Source organism: Eumetopias jubatus, unplaced genomic scaffold (genome assembly GCF_037043125.1).
Source record: "Eumetopias jubatus isolate StellerSeaLion01/CBP00866 unplaced genomic scaffold, mEumJub1_p1.0 scaffold_8, whole genome shotgun sequence".
Classification (NCBI taxonomy): domain Eukaryota; kingdom Metazoa; phylum Chordata; class Mammalia; order Carnivora; family Otariidae; genus Eumetopias; species Eumetopias jubatus.
This window is the reverse complement of record NW_028274814.1, coordinates 125,388,092-125,403,338: the sequence shown is the minus strand read 5'-3', so window position 1 is coordinate 125,403,338 and position 15,247 is coordinate 125,388,092. Positions and strand designations below refer to the sequence as shown.

Below are 15,247 nucleotides of genomic sequence, written 5' to 3'. Positions count from 1 at the left end.
GGAGTCTACCTGTTCTTCTCCCTCTGCCCCTCCCCTAATGCTTGCACTCTCAGTCTCTCAAATAAATAAATAAATAAGATCTTAAAAAAAAAAAAATGTCTCCTGGAAAAAGAATCAAGGACAAAAAACTTACCTTCTGAATCTAATACACTAGCCATTAAATTGATATAAACAAGAGCTGGGATCGATCTGTAAAAATTGTGATCCTGAGCATAACATAATGTATAGACTTGTCAAATCAGTATGTCGTACACCTGAAGTTAACGTAACGTTGTGTGTCCACTATACATCAATTTAGAAAAAGAAACAAAACTGTGATTATGTAAAATGTTAAAAATAACCCTGAAATGGATTTTAAATATATTGCAATTTCTGACGAATACTACCCAAAGTAGTGCTAGCCAACAGAACTTTCTGTGATCACAGAAATGTTCTACATTTGTGCTGTCTGATACAATAGCTAGCCACAAACTAACTGTGGCTATTTTTCCCCCAGCTTTATTAAGATATCATTAATATATAACATATATAAGTTTGAGGTGTATGGTGCAATGATTAGATTATATACAGCTAGTAAGCACTTGAAAGTGGTGGGGAAAGTGAAATTTTATTTTTTCATTTCAATTAATTAAAGCTTTAAAAAGCTACTAAGTGATAGGAAGATACCTGGCCTGCACAAACCCAAATTATATTCCCTGACCCTAGGAAGAATTAAACAGACTTTTAAAGGTAGGATAACAAACCCAAATCTAGAGGTTAACAACAAACATTAACACAACTGCTTAGATCTTAATTCTTGAATAGTTTTATCTTTTTACGTAATTAAAAAAAAAACCCTTCACCCCCCAAAACAACAAGTACTATTAATTTTATTTGCTACTAGGTACTAAAATAATTATATTTTAGTACACTAACAATGTTTTAAACCCTTTAAGCCCCAGCACTTTTAAAGAACACATATTTCAACAGTATGCTATGAAAGCATCGTACTATAGTTCTGAGCTGGATCAACTAAGGAGCCCATTTAGGATAGCCTGATACAGCTCTCATACCTGAAATATCATTCCATCAAGTAATTGCCCTTCTAGCTTCAGCAAGAACTTTTCAAATGGCTTTAGTTTTTCTTCCTGAATTCCAAATTTTGAAGGATTGTGATGGACAGATTTCAGTAACCTTATGGAAGATTAGGAGAAAGACTTTCAATTTTCCTAATAAACTTTTCAATTGAAAATTTTCCAAGAAATCAAAATTTTATATTTATATTTCTTGTTTGGCTCTACACATTTGAAAATCTGAATAAAAACAATGCTAATATATTTAATTTTCTAATCATACCTTTTTATATCATCCTAAATTCAGGTATCTGGTACTCTCTAGATTCCAGATGAACAACATTAAGATGCCTCAACTAAAAAAGTCTAAGAATATACAATGAAATAAAAACAAGTTCAGGAAAAACAACTGTCACTTGAATAGAACCCTAGAAAAATTAATCTGAGTTCTAAGGTACTCAAATTAACATTCTACCATACTTTAAGAATTAGGAGGCTTCATACAGGTATACCATACTCTCAAACAAGTTCATCTGAAATTTAAAAATGGTTACCATATTCATAGAAACATTTGACATGAGATCCTTCTAAATATAGATCTCCAGGTCTTTTAAAAGATCTGCACTATTTACATTTATTTCCTTTTTACTAGTACATTAACTATACAAAATAAGAGATTATTTTAAACATTTTAATTGGCTCACCTTTTGTACATAGTCCAGTGCTCTTTCAGTGTGACATGATTATCAATAATTTCATCCAGGGTAAGCAAAACTGTTAGCAGCTCTCCCAAGTGCTCATACATAGTCTGTCAAAAAACCTTTAATGGTTATCATTTAATCACTAGTTACAAGTTAAGCTTCCTGTGGATTTTTAAAGTTAAACACACTAGGCTAATTATTACTGAATTAAAGCACTGGATAAATCAGTTTATTAACATTCAGATGAAACTATTAATCCTCAGATGGAGTAAGCCTTAAATAGAGAAATGCTTTGCCCACTATATCATCCTTAATTGTGACTTTGCAGAATTGTTTCACGCTCCAAAGAGACCACTTAGAGAACCTGCACTGGGCCACTACTGGGAAAAACTAAGAGTTATACTGATAGTGGGTCAGTAATGCCTCATCAACTTCACAGATAAAAGAGAACAAAGGAAAAAAAAAATCATTTAAGAGTTTTGCTATAATTGTTGTACTCCCCAATCATATAAACTCCACAGCAAAATATAGGAAAAATTAGAGTTTTACAGATCAACTTAAATTACTTTTACCTGAAAATGAACTCCAGTTGTCTCTATAATTTTGGGTGCAATCCTGTAATAAAATAACATCCAATTAAAGAAACTTTTTTTTTTTTTTTTACCACAGTTCATTTTTATTTTGAGGAAAACACATAGCAGCAGAAGGTCCTGGGATTTTTAACACCTATGTATCTTTATTTAGGCTGTCATCACTAGAATTTCTGAGACCTTACTCCACTTTCCAAAGAAGAGAACTAACTTGTATACACAGAGTCAGGGCTATCCTTGCCTACACCTAACTCAATGGGTAGGGAAATGACAATATGTGGCCCATGAAATAATCCTAGTCATTTAAACCTAAAGGACTGAGTTTGGAATGGAGGTGGAAAAATAACAAAACTGGTATTTTTTTTTCCTAAACAGTTAGAATTTCTCAGTTTCCAACCATTTTGTTATCCTACCCAAACTGGCATTTGGAAACTAGTCAGGTTTATGGGAGTTCCCATTCCTACTGAAAAACAATGCATACAACCAACATTGTACTAAAGTCAAAAACCCCGAGATAATTCAATTTTATTTCCTAGACATCTTCTACTCAACAGTAAATTATTTAAAATAGTACTTGTATGTCAAAGCACATATAGATATTCCACAAGATAGAATATTTTAAAAATTAAATACAAAATATAAATTTCATCTTTCTTGGGCAGGGTGTGGTGGTGGGGAGTCCTCTTTGAATTACACATCAGGTACTGCAGGGGTTAGGGGAGCTATGCTCTCATTCCCTCCTGCTATGAGAACAGCCTCAGTGAAAGAACAGAACACAAAATAAACACCTGACTGAGGAGAAAAACATGAGAATGAGAAACAGTTACACAGTCTTCCAGTTCATAAAGAGAGTTAAGATGCAGCCTGGTACAGTAAGAACAACAATGAATGGACTGGTGATCAAAGAACAGCATCTAAATTGCTATGGAATCTTATACAATTCCTCTGGGTCTCAATCACTTCTCATAATTGAGAACCCCTTGTCATATAACTAAACAATGTTACTGTAAGATTATAATTAAATAGTAAATGGGGAAAATTCTAAGTATAGAGTATTAATCAAATGTGAGATGTTACTTTGTGGTCCTAAGAACAGTAATGGCTATGAAAATGTGATCATTTTTCCTGATTTAGAACAGTGGTTCCCAAACTTGGAAGATCATTTGAATAAAACCAAAATTTTTTCAGTGTAGATTCCCTGGTCCCACTCCCCCAGATAGTAAGCCAGGGAACAGTCACTATAAAGGAGAAATAAGGAGAGAGAATTTGGTACATCTTCTAATTCCATGTTAGCCTTTTCCTATATAATCAAATTTAAGTTTATTCTGTCAACATTCTTATTCAGACAGATAACTCATTCACCATGGCAGAAACTGTCTTATTAACCTATGTATTACACATTAAGTAGTGTTTGAAACATCATGAGTGTTCAAAGGATGGTGAATAAATGAATGTAATAATGAGTAAACAAATGAGCAAACAAACAAAAAACTATTTCAGGTAACTGGCTAGTTTTAGAAAGCATTCCCTGCACCTCTATTATAAATGCACAAAAATTTATAAAATCCATTACTTGTTACTGATATAGAGGGCAGCCAACTGATGGACTACGTTCATCACCACTTCATAGCACCTTGTAACAAAACAAGACAGTTCCTGAAATGACAAGTTGAGTATATGTTACATAGTTGCTTCTTAAATGTCACCATTTCTCAATTTTATGGTAACAATATTAAACAAAAGCAAAACAGTTTCCAGTTAACCTGCAGCCAGACAACTCCAAGCATCCAAGCAATCGATTCTTAACTCCTCTCCTGCATCACAAGGTCATTTCCACTGCTTTGTCCCCACAGCATTTCATTCATACTTCTATTTTAAGTCTTATGTTTTACTCATGTAATTCTTAAATGACAGAGACCATCTTATTCCTTCTTTAAATAGCCACTACTTCTCAATAAATTTCTGTCCTATTAAATGAATAAATAAATGAACATCTGAATGAAAAAGCTGAAAAGCTGCCAGTAGAAAGTAGGATAATGAGGAAAAAGGCTCTCCAGAAGTCACTCTGAAATAACTTCAAATGTGTATTACTTTTATCTATAAACAAGCCTGGCACACAGAAAGGGTAATATTAATTATTGCAGGAATGTGTCTGTCATTAAATAATTCGATTCTACCATATCCCATACCTTCTGAAAATTTTTCAGAAGCTCTCAATGCTTAAAAAAAAAAACAGCTTGTATCCTAAAGTATTCAAAATCTGATTAAACCTGTGGCTATTCTAAATTTTAAGTTCTACGAGGACAGGAATTTCTGTTGGTTTTGTGCACTGCTGTATCCCCAGCACCAAGAACAGTTCCTAACATATGCTAGGCTTCTAAAACATTTGTTGAAGGTTTAAAAATGAAATTTTATGCAGCTGTCGATGAGATCCAAAAACTATATAAAATGTATGAAAATGAAAATAATGCATTTCAATTTTAAATACCTCTAGTTTTACCTTTCTTATTAAACTTCTAAAAGTTCAATAAAAAGCAAAGAACAGAAAATTCAGATAGAAGGCACAAAGTAAAAAAGGCAGAAACAAGTCCAGATACATAACAGACTATTTACATAAGATAGAAATAGAATTAATTAGCCAATTAAAAGAGATTTTCAGACTTTCAGATTGCATAATAAAGCAAAATCCAGACACATGGTTTTAAAAAAATACAACTAAAACATAATGATACTGAAAGGTTGAAAGAATATAAAAAAATAAATTAAAAAAATGTAAACTAAAGCAGAGCTGGGGCAGTGAGATTAGACAAAATAGTTTGTTAGCATTATCACAGTTATTATATATGACATACATTTATGTAACTGCATATTATATAAAGCAGAGCTGGGGCAGTGAGAATATCAGACAAAATAAGTTTGTTAGCATTATATATGATATACGTTTACATAACTGCACATTATATACATAATTATAGTTTAACAGGGTCACCACATAATAATAAAATATTCAATTTATAAAGAATGATTAACAATTCTAAACTTGTACGCACCAAACAGAATATCCTGAAAATAAGAAATGCGAAATTTGATAAAACTAGAGGAAGAAATTGACACATTCACTGGGACCTGCAAATTACATTTCTTAGACTCCTGCCAGTAGGCATCCTGTTAGGTTCTGCCAACAGGTGGCACTAAAAGGACACTAAAGGCAGGAAAAGGACATCCTTACTACTTCTTGCTGTTTTTATCAGCATAATAAGAGTTCACCCCAGCAATGGCAGTTTGCTCCACCTCCAGCTTCTTTCAGCACTCCAGAACTAACCTTGTATTGCCCTCTCACTGGTACCAGCCTGCTAGGCAGCGCTGCCTCCATAGGTATGAGCAGTAACTACACGGGGCTCTTGCTCATAGCTCCCAGAGTCTGGTAACCCCAACTCTTTCCCCCTTTTTTTCCCCTTGATGTAGAGGTGGTATCTGCTTCCTCTGGATGACCTCACTATCCTCTTTTCTTTCAGCCCTCCAACTCTTATATAACCAATCCTCTATATCAAATCTCCTCTTTTGAAATACTGTGATTTGTTTTCTGAACTGGACCCTGACTGACACATACCATAATAGAGATCGAGTTCAACAAAATGCTCTCAATTACAACAAGGAGACAAAAAAAGGTAGTAAAGATATAAATGAGCTGAACAATATATTAGTATGTTTAATTAAATGAAATACATCAAATCATGAACCTAACAATCAGGAGGTAGGCGGAATTAGGGGTATTTTTTTCCTTATCTCCAATTTTTGCTTTTGTCATATGGTACTAGCATTGCTTTATAATGGAGAGAGAAGAAAAAGGAAGTTCTTTCATTTTTTTGACAAAACTAAACCAAAGATCTAGAATAACTAAAACTGCAGTGATGAAAACATCTGATTTGATCTGATTGAAACATGTGGTTAGAAGCACTGAGTGCTATTTTTAAAAAAACCTTATCATTGCTCATGTACTAGCGTAACCATCTCCATTAACAACTTTTTCTGACATAAATTATCTTTTCCTACTTGGCACGAAGTTTAAATTATTTTTTTTTAAAGATTTTTATTTATTTATTTGAGAGAGAGAATGAGATAGAGAGAGAGATCATGAGGGTCAGAGGGAGAAGCAGACTCCCTGCTGAGCAGGAAGCCCGAGGCAGGACTCAATCCCAGGACTCCAGGATCATGACCTGAGCCAAAGGCAGTCACTTAGCCAACTGAGCCACCCAGGTGCCCCTTAAATTATTTTAAAAGGCATAGTGACAAACTGTCCACAAATGAAATTATTTAAAAAAAAGAACCAAACTTACTTTGAGACCTTATTTCTGTAAAATGCTATGAAAACCTTTCAGGAATTAAGATCTCTTTAACTATAATCCAATGCCAACTAAGTGTCTTACCCTTCAAAGTACACATTCTTAGCATTTGAAGGTTTCAGAAATCTTTTTTAATTGTGTGTAATTTACCCAAACTTAAAAAAATAACAATAAAAAGTAAAAAACAGTTACCTGTAAGAATGAAATAAATCTTCCCATTTGAATTTGGCAATCACCTTCCACCATGCTGGAATCTGTAGCTTTAAAAGTTAACATGAAGAATCGTATTTCAATTTTTTAATTTGAACTTAGTCAAGACCCAAAAAGAAAAGTAATTTTTATTCATTCGTATATGTTCTAATCTGCGTAGTAATGAAAACAGAATTTTTATACTGAAACATGAGACAATCATTTATCATTCAATTAAAAGTAACCATCTGTTTCATTATTTAATGAATTCAAGGAAAATCCTTATCTAGCCACAGTGCTTTGTAACTTATAAAAATACCACAAATAGATTTTAGAGAATTTGCTGCTGCTTCATCGCTCAGGCTTATTCCACCTGCTTATCAAACACGTAAACCAACAAAAAATCTGAATGCTTATTTTCTCACAGTAATACATTATATAATCATGGTAGTCCTGGAATGAAGTTAAGTTTTCAATCTCAAAATCTCAACCTCAAAAAAGGTATCATGACACTACAATATAAAATTTTAAAACTTACCTCCTTCTCCATAAAACAAGAGACCATTATAGAATTTAGTTTCAGCCTGTTTAAAAAAAATTTTTAAATAATTTTAAAGGTTGCTATCTTGTTTTTAAATTCCTAGGCTCTCTTAGTTATCCATATTTAATAATCAGAGGACTAGATCACATATACAAATTCATTTAAATTCAAAAACTGCTTACAAAACAGGTAAATTCAATCTTTAGAGTGCCAAAGATATCACTGATACTCCAAGTTATTTCTTAATTTCTTTACCCCTGCCTTTGTCTTTTCTGACCACTCTAATTGTCCCACATCCTCCCACTAGTTCATGGGAGATAGAAAGCAACCACAGGGCACCTGGGTGGCTCAGATGGTTAAGGGTCTGCCTTTGGCTCAGGTCATGATCCCAGGGTCCTGGGATCGAGTCCTGCATCGGGCTCCCTGCTCAGTGGGGAGCCTGCTTCTCCCTCTGCTTCTCTCTCATGAATAAATAAATAAAATCTTTAAAAAAAAAAAAAGCAACCACGTAATATCAAAAAGATACAGAAAAAAAGAGGAAATTTACCAACTTCTATCAGAGTTTTAATGACCCATGGCTAAGAAAATGCAAAACATATTAAAAATTCAAAGCTTTTTTTAAAAAATCAGTTATATTTATTGTATCTAGGGACGCCTGGCTGGCTCAGTCAGTAGAGCATGAGACCTGATCATGAGTTCAAGCCCCATGTTGGATATGGAGCCTACTAAAAAGAAAAGAAAAAAAAAAGTAAAAAATCACTTATATCTAGAAAGCCAATATATATGGCAAATAACACAGACTTTGAAGGTAAATAGACCCAGACTCGAATAGTTACTACCAGTAAAACGTTAGGCAAGAGACTCTTTAAGCCTGTTTCCTCATCTATTCCTCACGTTATCTGCCTCTCATTCTAAGTATGAACAAGGTTAGTATGGTGTCTGGCACACAGTAAGTACCCTCAGTGAATGGTAATCACTATTATTAGTGTTAAATAAACAATTCATTCAGCACGCAATAAATCTTTTGTACACTATACATATAAGCACATATTTGCTTTTAAATGTTTTTAACAACTTAAGAGTACAAATAATTACCTCATACTTTAATTTCTTGATTTCACAACAAAGTGCAGCATAAACAGTGATGACTTTGTTCAAGACCTAGTTTCATGAGGAAAAACATAAATAAAAAGGTAAGTTATGGCAGATAACTAAAGCATTTAAAAAATAGATTTTTAGGTTTAGAAATCTGTACCTTGTTTTCAGTCTTTATGAGTTCCAAAAGGGAAGACTGTTCATAAGGCAAAAGCTATAGAGACAAAGGGAAAGAATATTTTTTAATTTGAAAAAAACAGTGAAATTTTAAATATTCAAACTGAGGCTAGCTCTATTCTATTTAAACTTGTGTTGGACCCTGTACTTAGCACTACCAGATGGGGATGGACTGCTAATTGGTATAGGATTTCTTTGGGGGGTGGTGAAAATGCTCTTAAATTGAGTCTGGTGGTGGCTGCACAATTCTATGAATACACTAAAAGCCAAAGAATTATATATGTGAGAATTTCAAGAATATGAGGCATGTGAATTTCAAGAAAACTGTTACTAAGTAAGTCAATATGTAACTCAGGACAGTGTCTAATGCATAATAAATGTTCAGTAAATGTTAATTATTATTTAAGTGTTAACAGTCTAGTTTCAAAGATAAAACAAGATAGAATGATCTCAAAATGGAACAGAGGAGTGACTTATTTTATTTTATTAAAGATTTTATTCATTTATTTGAGACAGAGCAAGAGCGAGCATGAGCAGGGGAGGAGAGGGAGAAGCAGGCCCCGCCCCGTGAGCGGGAAGCCCAACACAGGGCTTGATCCCAGGACCCTGGGACCACGACCTGAGCCGAAGGCAGACGCTTAACCAACTGAGCCACCCAGGCTCCTCAGGAGTGACTTATTTCATACATTAAAAAATTACTCTAAATAAAATTCTACTATTGAAACTAATATTACAGTATATGTTAAATAACTGGAATTTAAATAAATACTGAAAAAAAATGAAAAATAATTACTCCCATATTGAGATACCCTAAATGGCGTAAGGGAAAATGATGGAATCTATATCTTCATTAGACTATGAGTGAGATGGATATATGTGTTTGACAAAAATTCAATGAACAGTATATTGTAAATCTATGCATTTCACTATATGTAAGATAATCTCAATAAGGAACAAAGTTTGAATATTCTATTCCAACCCTCTTCATTTTCTTGATGAAAAACAAAGGCTACCTCAAAAGTTTGTTATTCATTAAAACAAAAACAAGATAAGGAAATTAACAATTTTTCTCCAAGTTTCTTTTGGTTCTCTAGAGGCCAAATAATAAAAATATACAGTTGACCTTTGAACAACACAGGTTTGAATGGCATGGGTCCACTTACATGCAGGTTTATCTTTTTATAAATACAGTACAGTACTATAAATGTATTTTCTTTGTGATTTTCTCGTAACATTTTCTTTTCTCTAGCTTACTGTAAGAATAAAGTTCATAATACATATACAAAATATGTGCTAATCAACTGTTTATGTTATTGGTAAGGCTTCTGGTCAACAGCAGGCTATTAGTTAAGTTTGGGGAGTCTAAAGTTCTATGTAGATTTTCAACTGCATGGGAAGTCAGCACTCCTAACCCCCACATTATTCAACGGTCAAATGTATATTCCATTTTTTAAAATTGTTTTCAAGATACAGTATGTCCTGAAAATGTATACATAAATTAAAAATAAAACAAAATCAAACCTTTAATGCTATTGGATCGAGATTGAAATCCCAAACATCACCAATTGAATCATCCAGTGCATCTTCAATTCTTCTCAATTGAGATGTATATTCCTCAAGAAATTTCCCGTAATTCTTAAGCTGGACCTCAGCATGAATTTCTAAATTTAAATTTTAAAACAGTATGTAAGAAGTACAAGTAATAAATTACAGGACATTTACTTCAAAAAATCTCAAAACTCACAGCAAAGTAGTTACTAAGCATTTTTAAATATATTACTCTGGAATGTCTGGACTTCTTGAAAATAAAGTTTCAAAGTTAAACAATAATTCAGCTTTTAATCTTTTCCAAATAATAAAATAATTTTAAAAGCTATAGATGTTAACCATATACAGCAATACCACATTTAAACTATAATTTTAAAGTACTATGAAAAAATTACTATCCCATTTACCCCCTAAGGTAGGGCTTTTAAACAATCTGAATAATGCCTTAGACAACTCAACATCTTGATTCTATGTTTTAGTCATAAATAACTTCTTTGGGGGGAAAAAAAAGACCTGAATCAAGTATAAAAATCTGTGTTGTCATAGAAGCAAAATTTAAAAACATAATTCTTAAGTCTCTGTAGTGTAAACTGTCTAAAAATACATCTAAATATTGGGTTTTTTTTAGATTTTATTTATTTGACAGAGAGAGACACAGTGAGAGAGGGAACACAAGCAGGGGAGTGGGAGGGGGAGAAGCAGGCTTCCCGCTGAGCAGGGAGCCCAATGCGGGGCTCGATCCCAGGACCCCAGAATCATGACCTAAGCCGAAGGCAGACGCTTAACGACTGAGCCACCCAGGTGCTCCCATCTAAATGCTATTTTTAAAACGGGTTTTAGCCCTGCTTTATCATAATGAATGTTATTTCTGTAATGCCCAAAATTTACCAACATATTTTAATTATTTAACTATCATAATAAGAGTTGGAAAAGCCAGTAAAGAACACCGAGTACAGAATACTGTGCTTATGGAAAGAGCCCAGATGTCCATTGACAGACGAATGGATAAGGAATATGTGGTGTGAATGGATAAGGAACACACACACACACAATGGAATATTACACAGCCATCAAAAAATGAAATCTTGCCATTTGCAACGACGTGGCTGGAACTAGAGGGTATTATGCTAAGCGAAATAAGTCAATCAGAGAAAGACAAGTATCATATGATCTCACTGATATGTGGAATTTAAGAAACAAGGCCAAGGATCATAGGGGAAGAAAGGAAAAAATGAAACAAGATGAAACCAGAGAGGGAGACAAACCATAAAAGACTCTTAATCATAGGAAACAAACTGAGGGTTGCTGGGGGTGTGGGGGGGAATGAGGTAACCGGGTGATGGACACTGGGGACAGTATGGTTGTAATGAGCACTGGGTATTATATAAGACTGATGAATCACGGACCTGTACCCCTGAAACAAATAATACATTATATGTTAATTGAATTTAAATCTTAAAAAAGAATTAAAAAAGAACACTGTGCTAATATTTACAAATTTACACATTAAATAGATGACTCTAAGGAGTCATTGGAATAAACTGGACAATAAAAGTATGTCTAGTCATCAAAGTTAATTAAAGGAAATATTCTGGGCGCCTGGGTGGCTCAGATGGTTAAGCGTCTGCCTTCGGCTCAGGTCATGATCCCAGGGTCCTGGGATCGAGTCCCGCATCGGGCTCCCTGCTCCTTGGGAGCCTGCTTCTCCCTCTGCTTCTCTCTCTCTCTCCCTCTCTCTCTGTCTCTCATGAATAAATAAATAAAATCTTTAAAAAAAAAAAAAAGGAAATATTCTACCATACACATAAGAATTCACTATTCCAAAGGCAGCAAATCCAGTTTCTTTTATTGATGTGAATAACTATTCAGTCATTGTTGTCTAAAAAAACTAAAATTTTTCTCTCCTCAAATCAGCAGTGCAAAGCAATTCTAAGATAAAATATGCTCTAAGGATGAAGACCTAGCCCTCCACTCTCCCTTATTTTGCAACTAATGCTCTGAATCAGGTGGATCAGTTCATTAAGGTTGCTATCTCATTATAGCAGTAACCTAAGCAATTCTGGAAGATGGTCTAGATAGGATTCATAACACAAAAATCAACGAAAACCAGACACACAGAACGGATGGGAATTCTTGTCTTCCCTAGAGCTTAAATTAAAAAACTGAGAAAGATTCTTGAAATCCCAAGCACATGCTTAATTCTCAATTACATGGGAAATAACCAAAGCTGCATTTTACCAGCAAATGAGTTCTTGATGACAATGCCAGAAAAGCATGCTGGCATTCGTCTGTTTGGGAAATCACAAAGTAGCAGGCAGGAGAAAATCTGCAGTACCATTAAAGGTCCTTGCTGATAAAATAATGAATAGCTGTATAATTAGTAAAAGTTACAATAAAAAGATTTGAAAATAAGGAATCCATGGTGATTCCTCAAGAGTAAAATTCCAAAAACCTATTCACAGGCTCATCTCTACATTTTTTGTTATCTTTGTATCCCTAATACCTAGTACAGTTCCTGGTATGGTCTGTTGACTGAATCGGATCATTCTACTCTCAGTTGAACCATTTTCAAACCTACCAACATATTTTCATTACAATTTTTTGAAGATACTAGAGTAGGGGACCTCTGTCCATAAAACCCCATACATGACAAGGTGCCATTCACTTTATAACAATAAATACAGAATCCTCTCCACAAAAAAGTTAAAGGACTTTGTCATTACCACCAAGATTTTTTTTAATCCTGCGTAAGAGCTAATAACTTTAGGAATGTTTTATGAAAAACTGCAAATCATCATGAATTAAGCTCATGCTTCTCTGAGAGGCTACTAAAACCTAATTACATGTAAGTTTCTACACATGATTCTTTCCAAAGTTAAGCAAAATTCACGTGTAATTTTTAAAAACTGCATTCACCTTTTGGGAAAACAGCGTAAAAAAACAAATTCACAAGCAGGTCCCAATCTCTATCACTTAAACAGATTAATATCACTAGAGATAAACAGATTATCGACTTGTACTAATCTTAAGTAGAGTTTCACTAAAATAATTATTTGGTCTCTTTTGCTGCATGGAACTTAATCTTGTACGGTTTTTTGACTTCTAAGTTCAAAATGAAACGATTCGATTTTATGGAGTAAAAGTTGCTTAATTTTTGAAACCTTTCTAGGTGCAATGGAAGCTCTCTGACACCCCTGAAAAACACCACTTATCGTAAATAAAAGGCATGGAAGGAGATAAGCTGACATTCGCTTGTTTATTTTCCCCGTGTCGAAGAGTGCTTTTTCCCTATCTTGTCCGTTGTACGAATATGCATAATACTCAAACTTCCAAAAGTTGATTGGAGGAAAAGTAGAAAAACAGGAAAGCGAAAACAGGAACCCGGACCTCTGCCGGTTCTAGAACTGAACGCTCCGCACAGGTGGCGAAAGCCCCGAGAGGCCAGAGGCAAGGCCGACCTCGGCTCCCCGAGCTGCTGGGCCTCTCTGGGCGCGCCCCGCCCGCCCCAGGCTGCAGACAGCGGACGCCGCGGCTCCCGGCACCACGGGCTCCAACGGAGAGCCGCCGCCCCGGACGCCGAGCCCTGCCTCGGCCGGCATGACCCACCGCCACCGGGACCCCAACCCCGAAAGTAACGTTCGAAAGCGCGTCCCTCTCGCACCCCAAGGGGCAGCAAGTGTCCCGAACCGGACGGCTGCGCAGCGACCGCGACGCAGAGCCCTTCCCGCAGGAGCGCTGCCGGAGCTGAGGCGGGCCGGGGAGCATCCACCCGCAGCCCTTGCTCTGTAGCTCTCTTACTCTGTGAGCCGTCGTCAACGCGGTCGAACTCCCAGTCCGGGGACAGAGTCTCCAACGCCATCACCCCGGCGCCTCCCCTAGTCACAGCTCCAACCAGCCTGGGCGACCAAGGCTGCCTCACCCCGGCGGTGGTCACGGCACGTGACTTCCGGCCCCGGCCCCGGCCCCGCCCCCGCTCGCGAGGGCAGGCAGGGCTCAAGGCCCCAGCGGGGCGCGGGCGCTGCTGGGAAAGCGAGTCGGCCGCGGTGGCCAGAAGCGGCCGCTGCATATGCGGCGGCGCTCGCGGCGTCCTCCCGTGGCGACTTGGGCCTCGTCACCGTTCACTTCACATCTCAGGCCAACATCGATGCCTTTGACTTCGCCCTGCTGTCTCCAGGCCATTTGTGATACCTGGGGAGTTGTTCCAACAGTCTAGCCTAACAAGGGTAAAATTGATGGGGTAGTGGCTTAACAGGAGGGCGTGGTCCTCGAGTACGTCGCTGTCCAGGTGCTTCTTAGAAGCAGAAATTGCCAACCCCCTCTCTGTCACTGTCATCGGAGTTGATGCTTCTCTCCTCTTACAAGTCCTGTGCAATCATTTCTTGAGAATAAAACGGTGTGTGAGAGGTGGAGTTACTTTACGAACGCGCTAGCGAGGAATTTTACTACTTTGCTTACCTTGTGCTCATCGGTCCTCCGCCCCCTCCTCTTAAAAAGGCAGGGAGGGGAGAAGAAGCACCATTCAAGTGTATTCTAAAATGCTCCTACCTGCTAACTGGCTTTTCCGCGAATGGGGATCTGTGTTACCCAGTAACATCCATTGCTGCATGGTTTTTAATACTTACTAACAGGAAATAATCTTATGTCCATCAATAGGGAATAATTACATAAAGTTTAATAATCCATATTATGAAATACGAGAAAGCTGTTTTTAAAAATGAAATACGTTTGTAGAGACAGGGGAAACTGACAGAGGGTAGTTGCAGAATAATGTGTATTTGTGCTTACATTTATACTCATGTGAACGTGTTTGTGCATATGGGCATGTAAATGCATAGAAAGAGAACTCAAATCGCACTAAATAGGATAGAGGCCAACTGGGAAAGAGTGTGTTGGAAATTAAAAAGTGGATTTTCAAGTTTTTTTATGTCCCCTTATGTATTTTTTAATCTTTAACAATGAGGTCTTATTGAAGTCTTATTTCTGTAATCTTAAAAAGGACGAAAAATAACCA

General features: G+C 36.2%; 1 protein-coding gene across 3 annotated transcripts in view; it reads right to left on the bottom strand.

The window, feature by feature from the left end:
* WASHC4 (WASH complex subunit 4) overlaps nucleotides 1-14,150 on the bottom strand; it is a 69,814-nt gene extending 55,664 nt beyond the window's left edge. For all 3 annotated transcript variants that reach the window (XM_028121591.2, XM_028121592.2, XM_028121590.2), the window contains exons 1-10: nucleotides 14,035-14,150; nucleotides 10,210-10,349; nucleotides 8,672-8,725; nucleotides 8,512-8,577; nucleotides 7,414-7,459; nucleotides 6,879-6,946; nucleotides 3,917-3,999; nucleotides 2,326-2,368; nucleotides 1,757-1,860; nucleotides 1,053-1,173 (exon numbers count right to left, since the gene is read on the bottom strand). In XM_028121591.2, coding sequence (XP_027977392.1) covers nucleotides 1,053-1,173; nucleotides 1,757-1,860; nucleotides 2,326-2,368; nucleotides 3,917-3,999; nucleotides 6,879-6,946; nucleotides 7,414-7,459; nucleotides 8,512-8,577; nucleotides 8,672-8,725; nucleotides 10,210-10,349; nucleotides 14,035-14,095 — 786 coding nt within the window. In that variant the 5' untranslated portion in view covers nucleotides 14,096-14,150. The remainder of the gene's footprint in view (nucleotides 1-1,052; nucleotides 1,174-1,756; nucleotides 1,861-2,325; nucleotides 2,369-3,916; nucleotides 4,000-6,878; nucleotides 6,947-7,413; nucleotides 7,460-8,511; nucleotides 8,578-8,671; nucleotides 8,726-10,209; nucleotides 10,350-14,034) is intronic.
* Nucleotides 14,151-15,247: the final 1,097 nt, after the last annotated feature.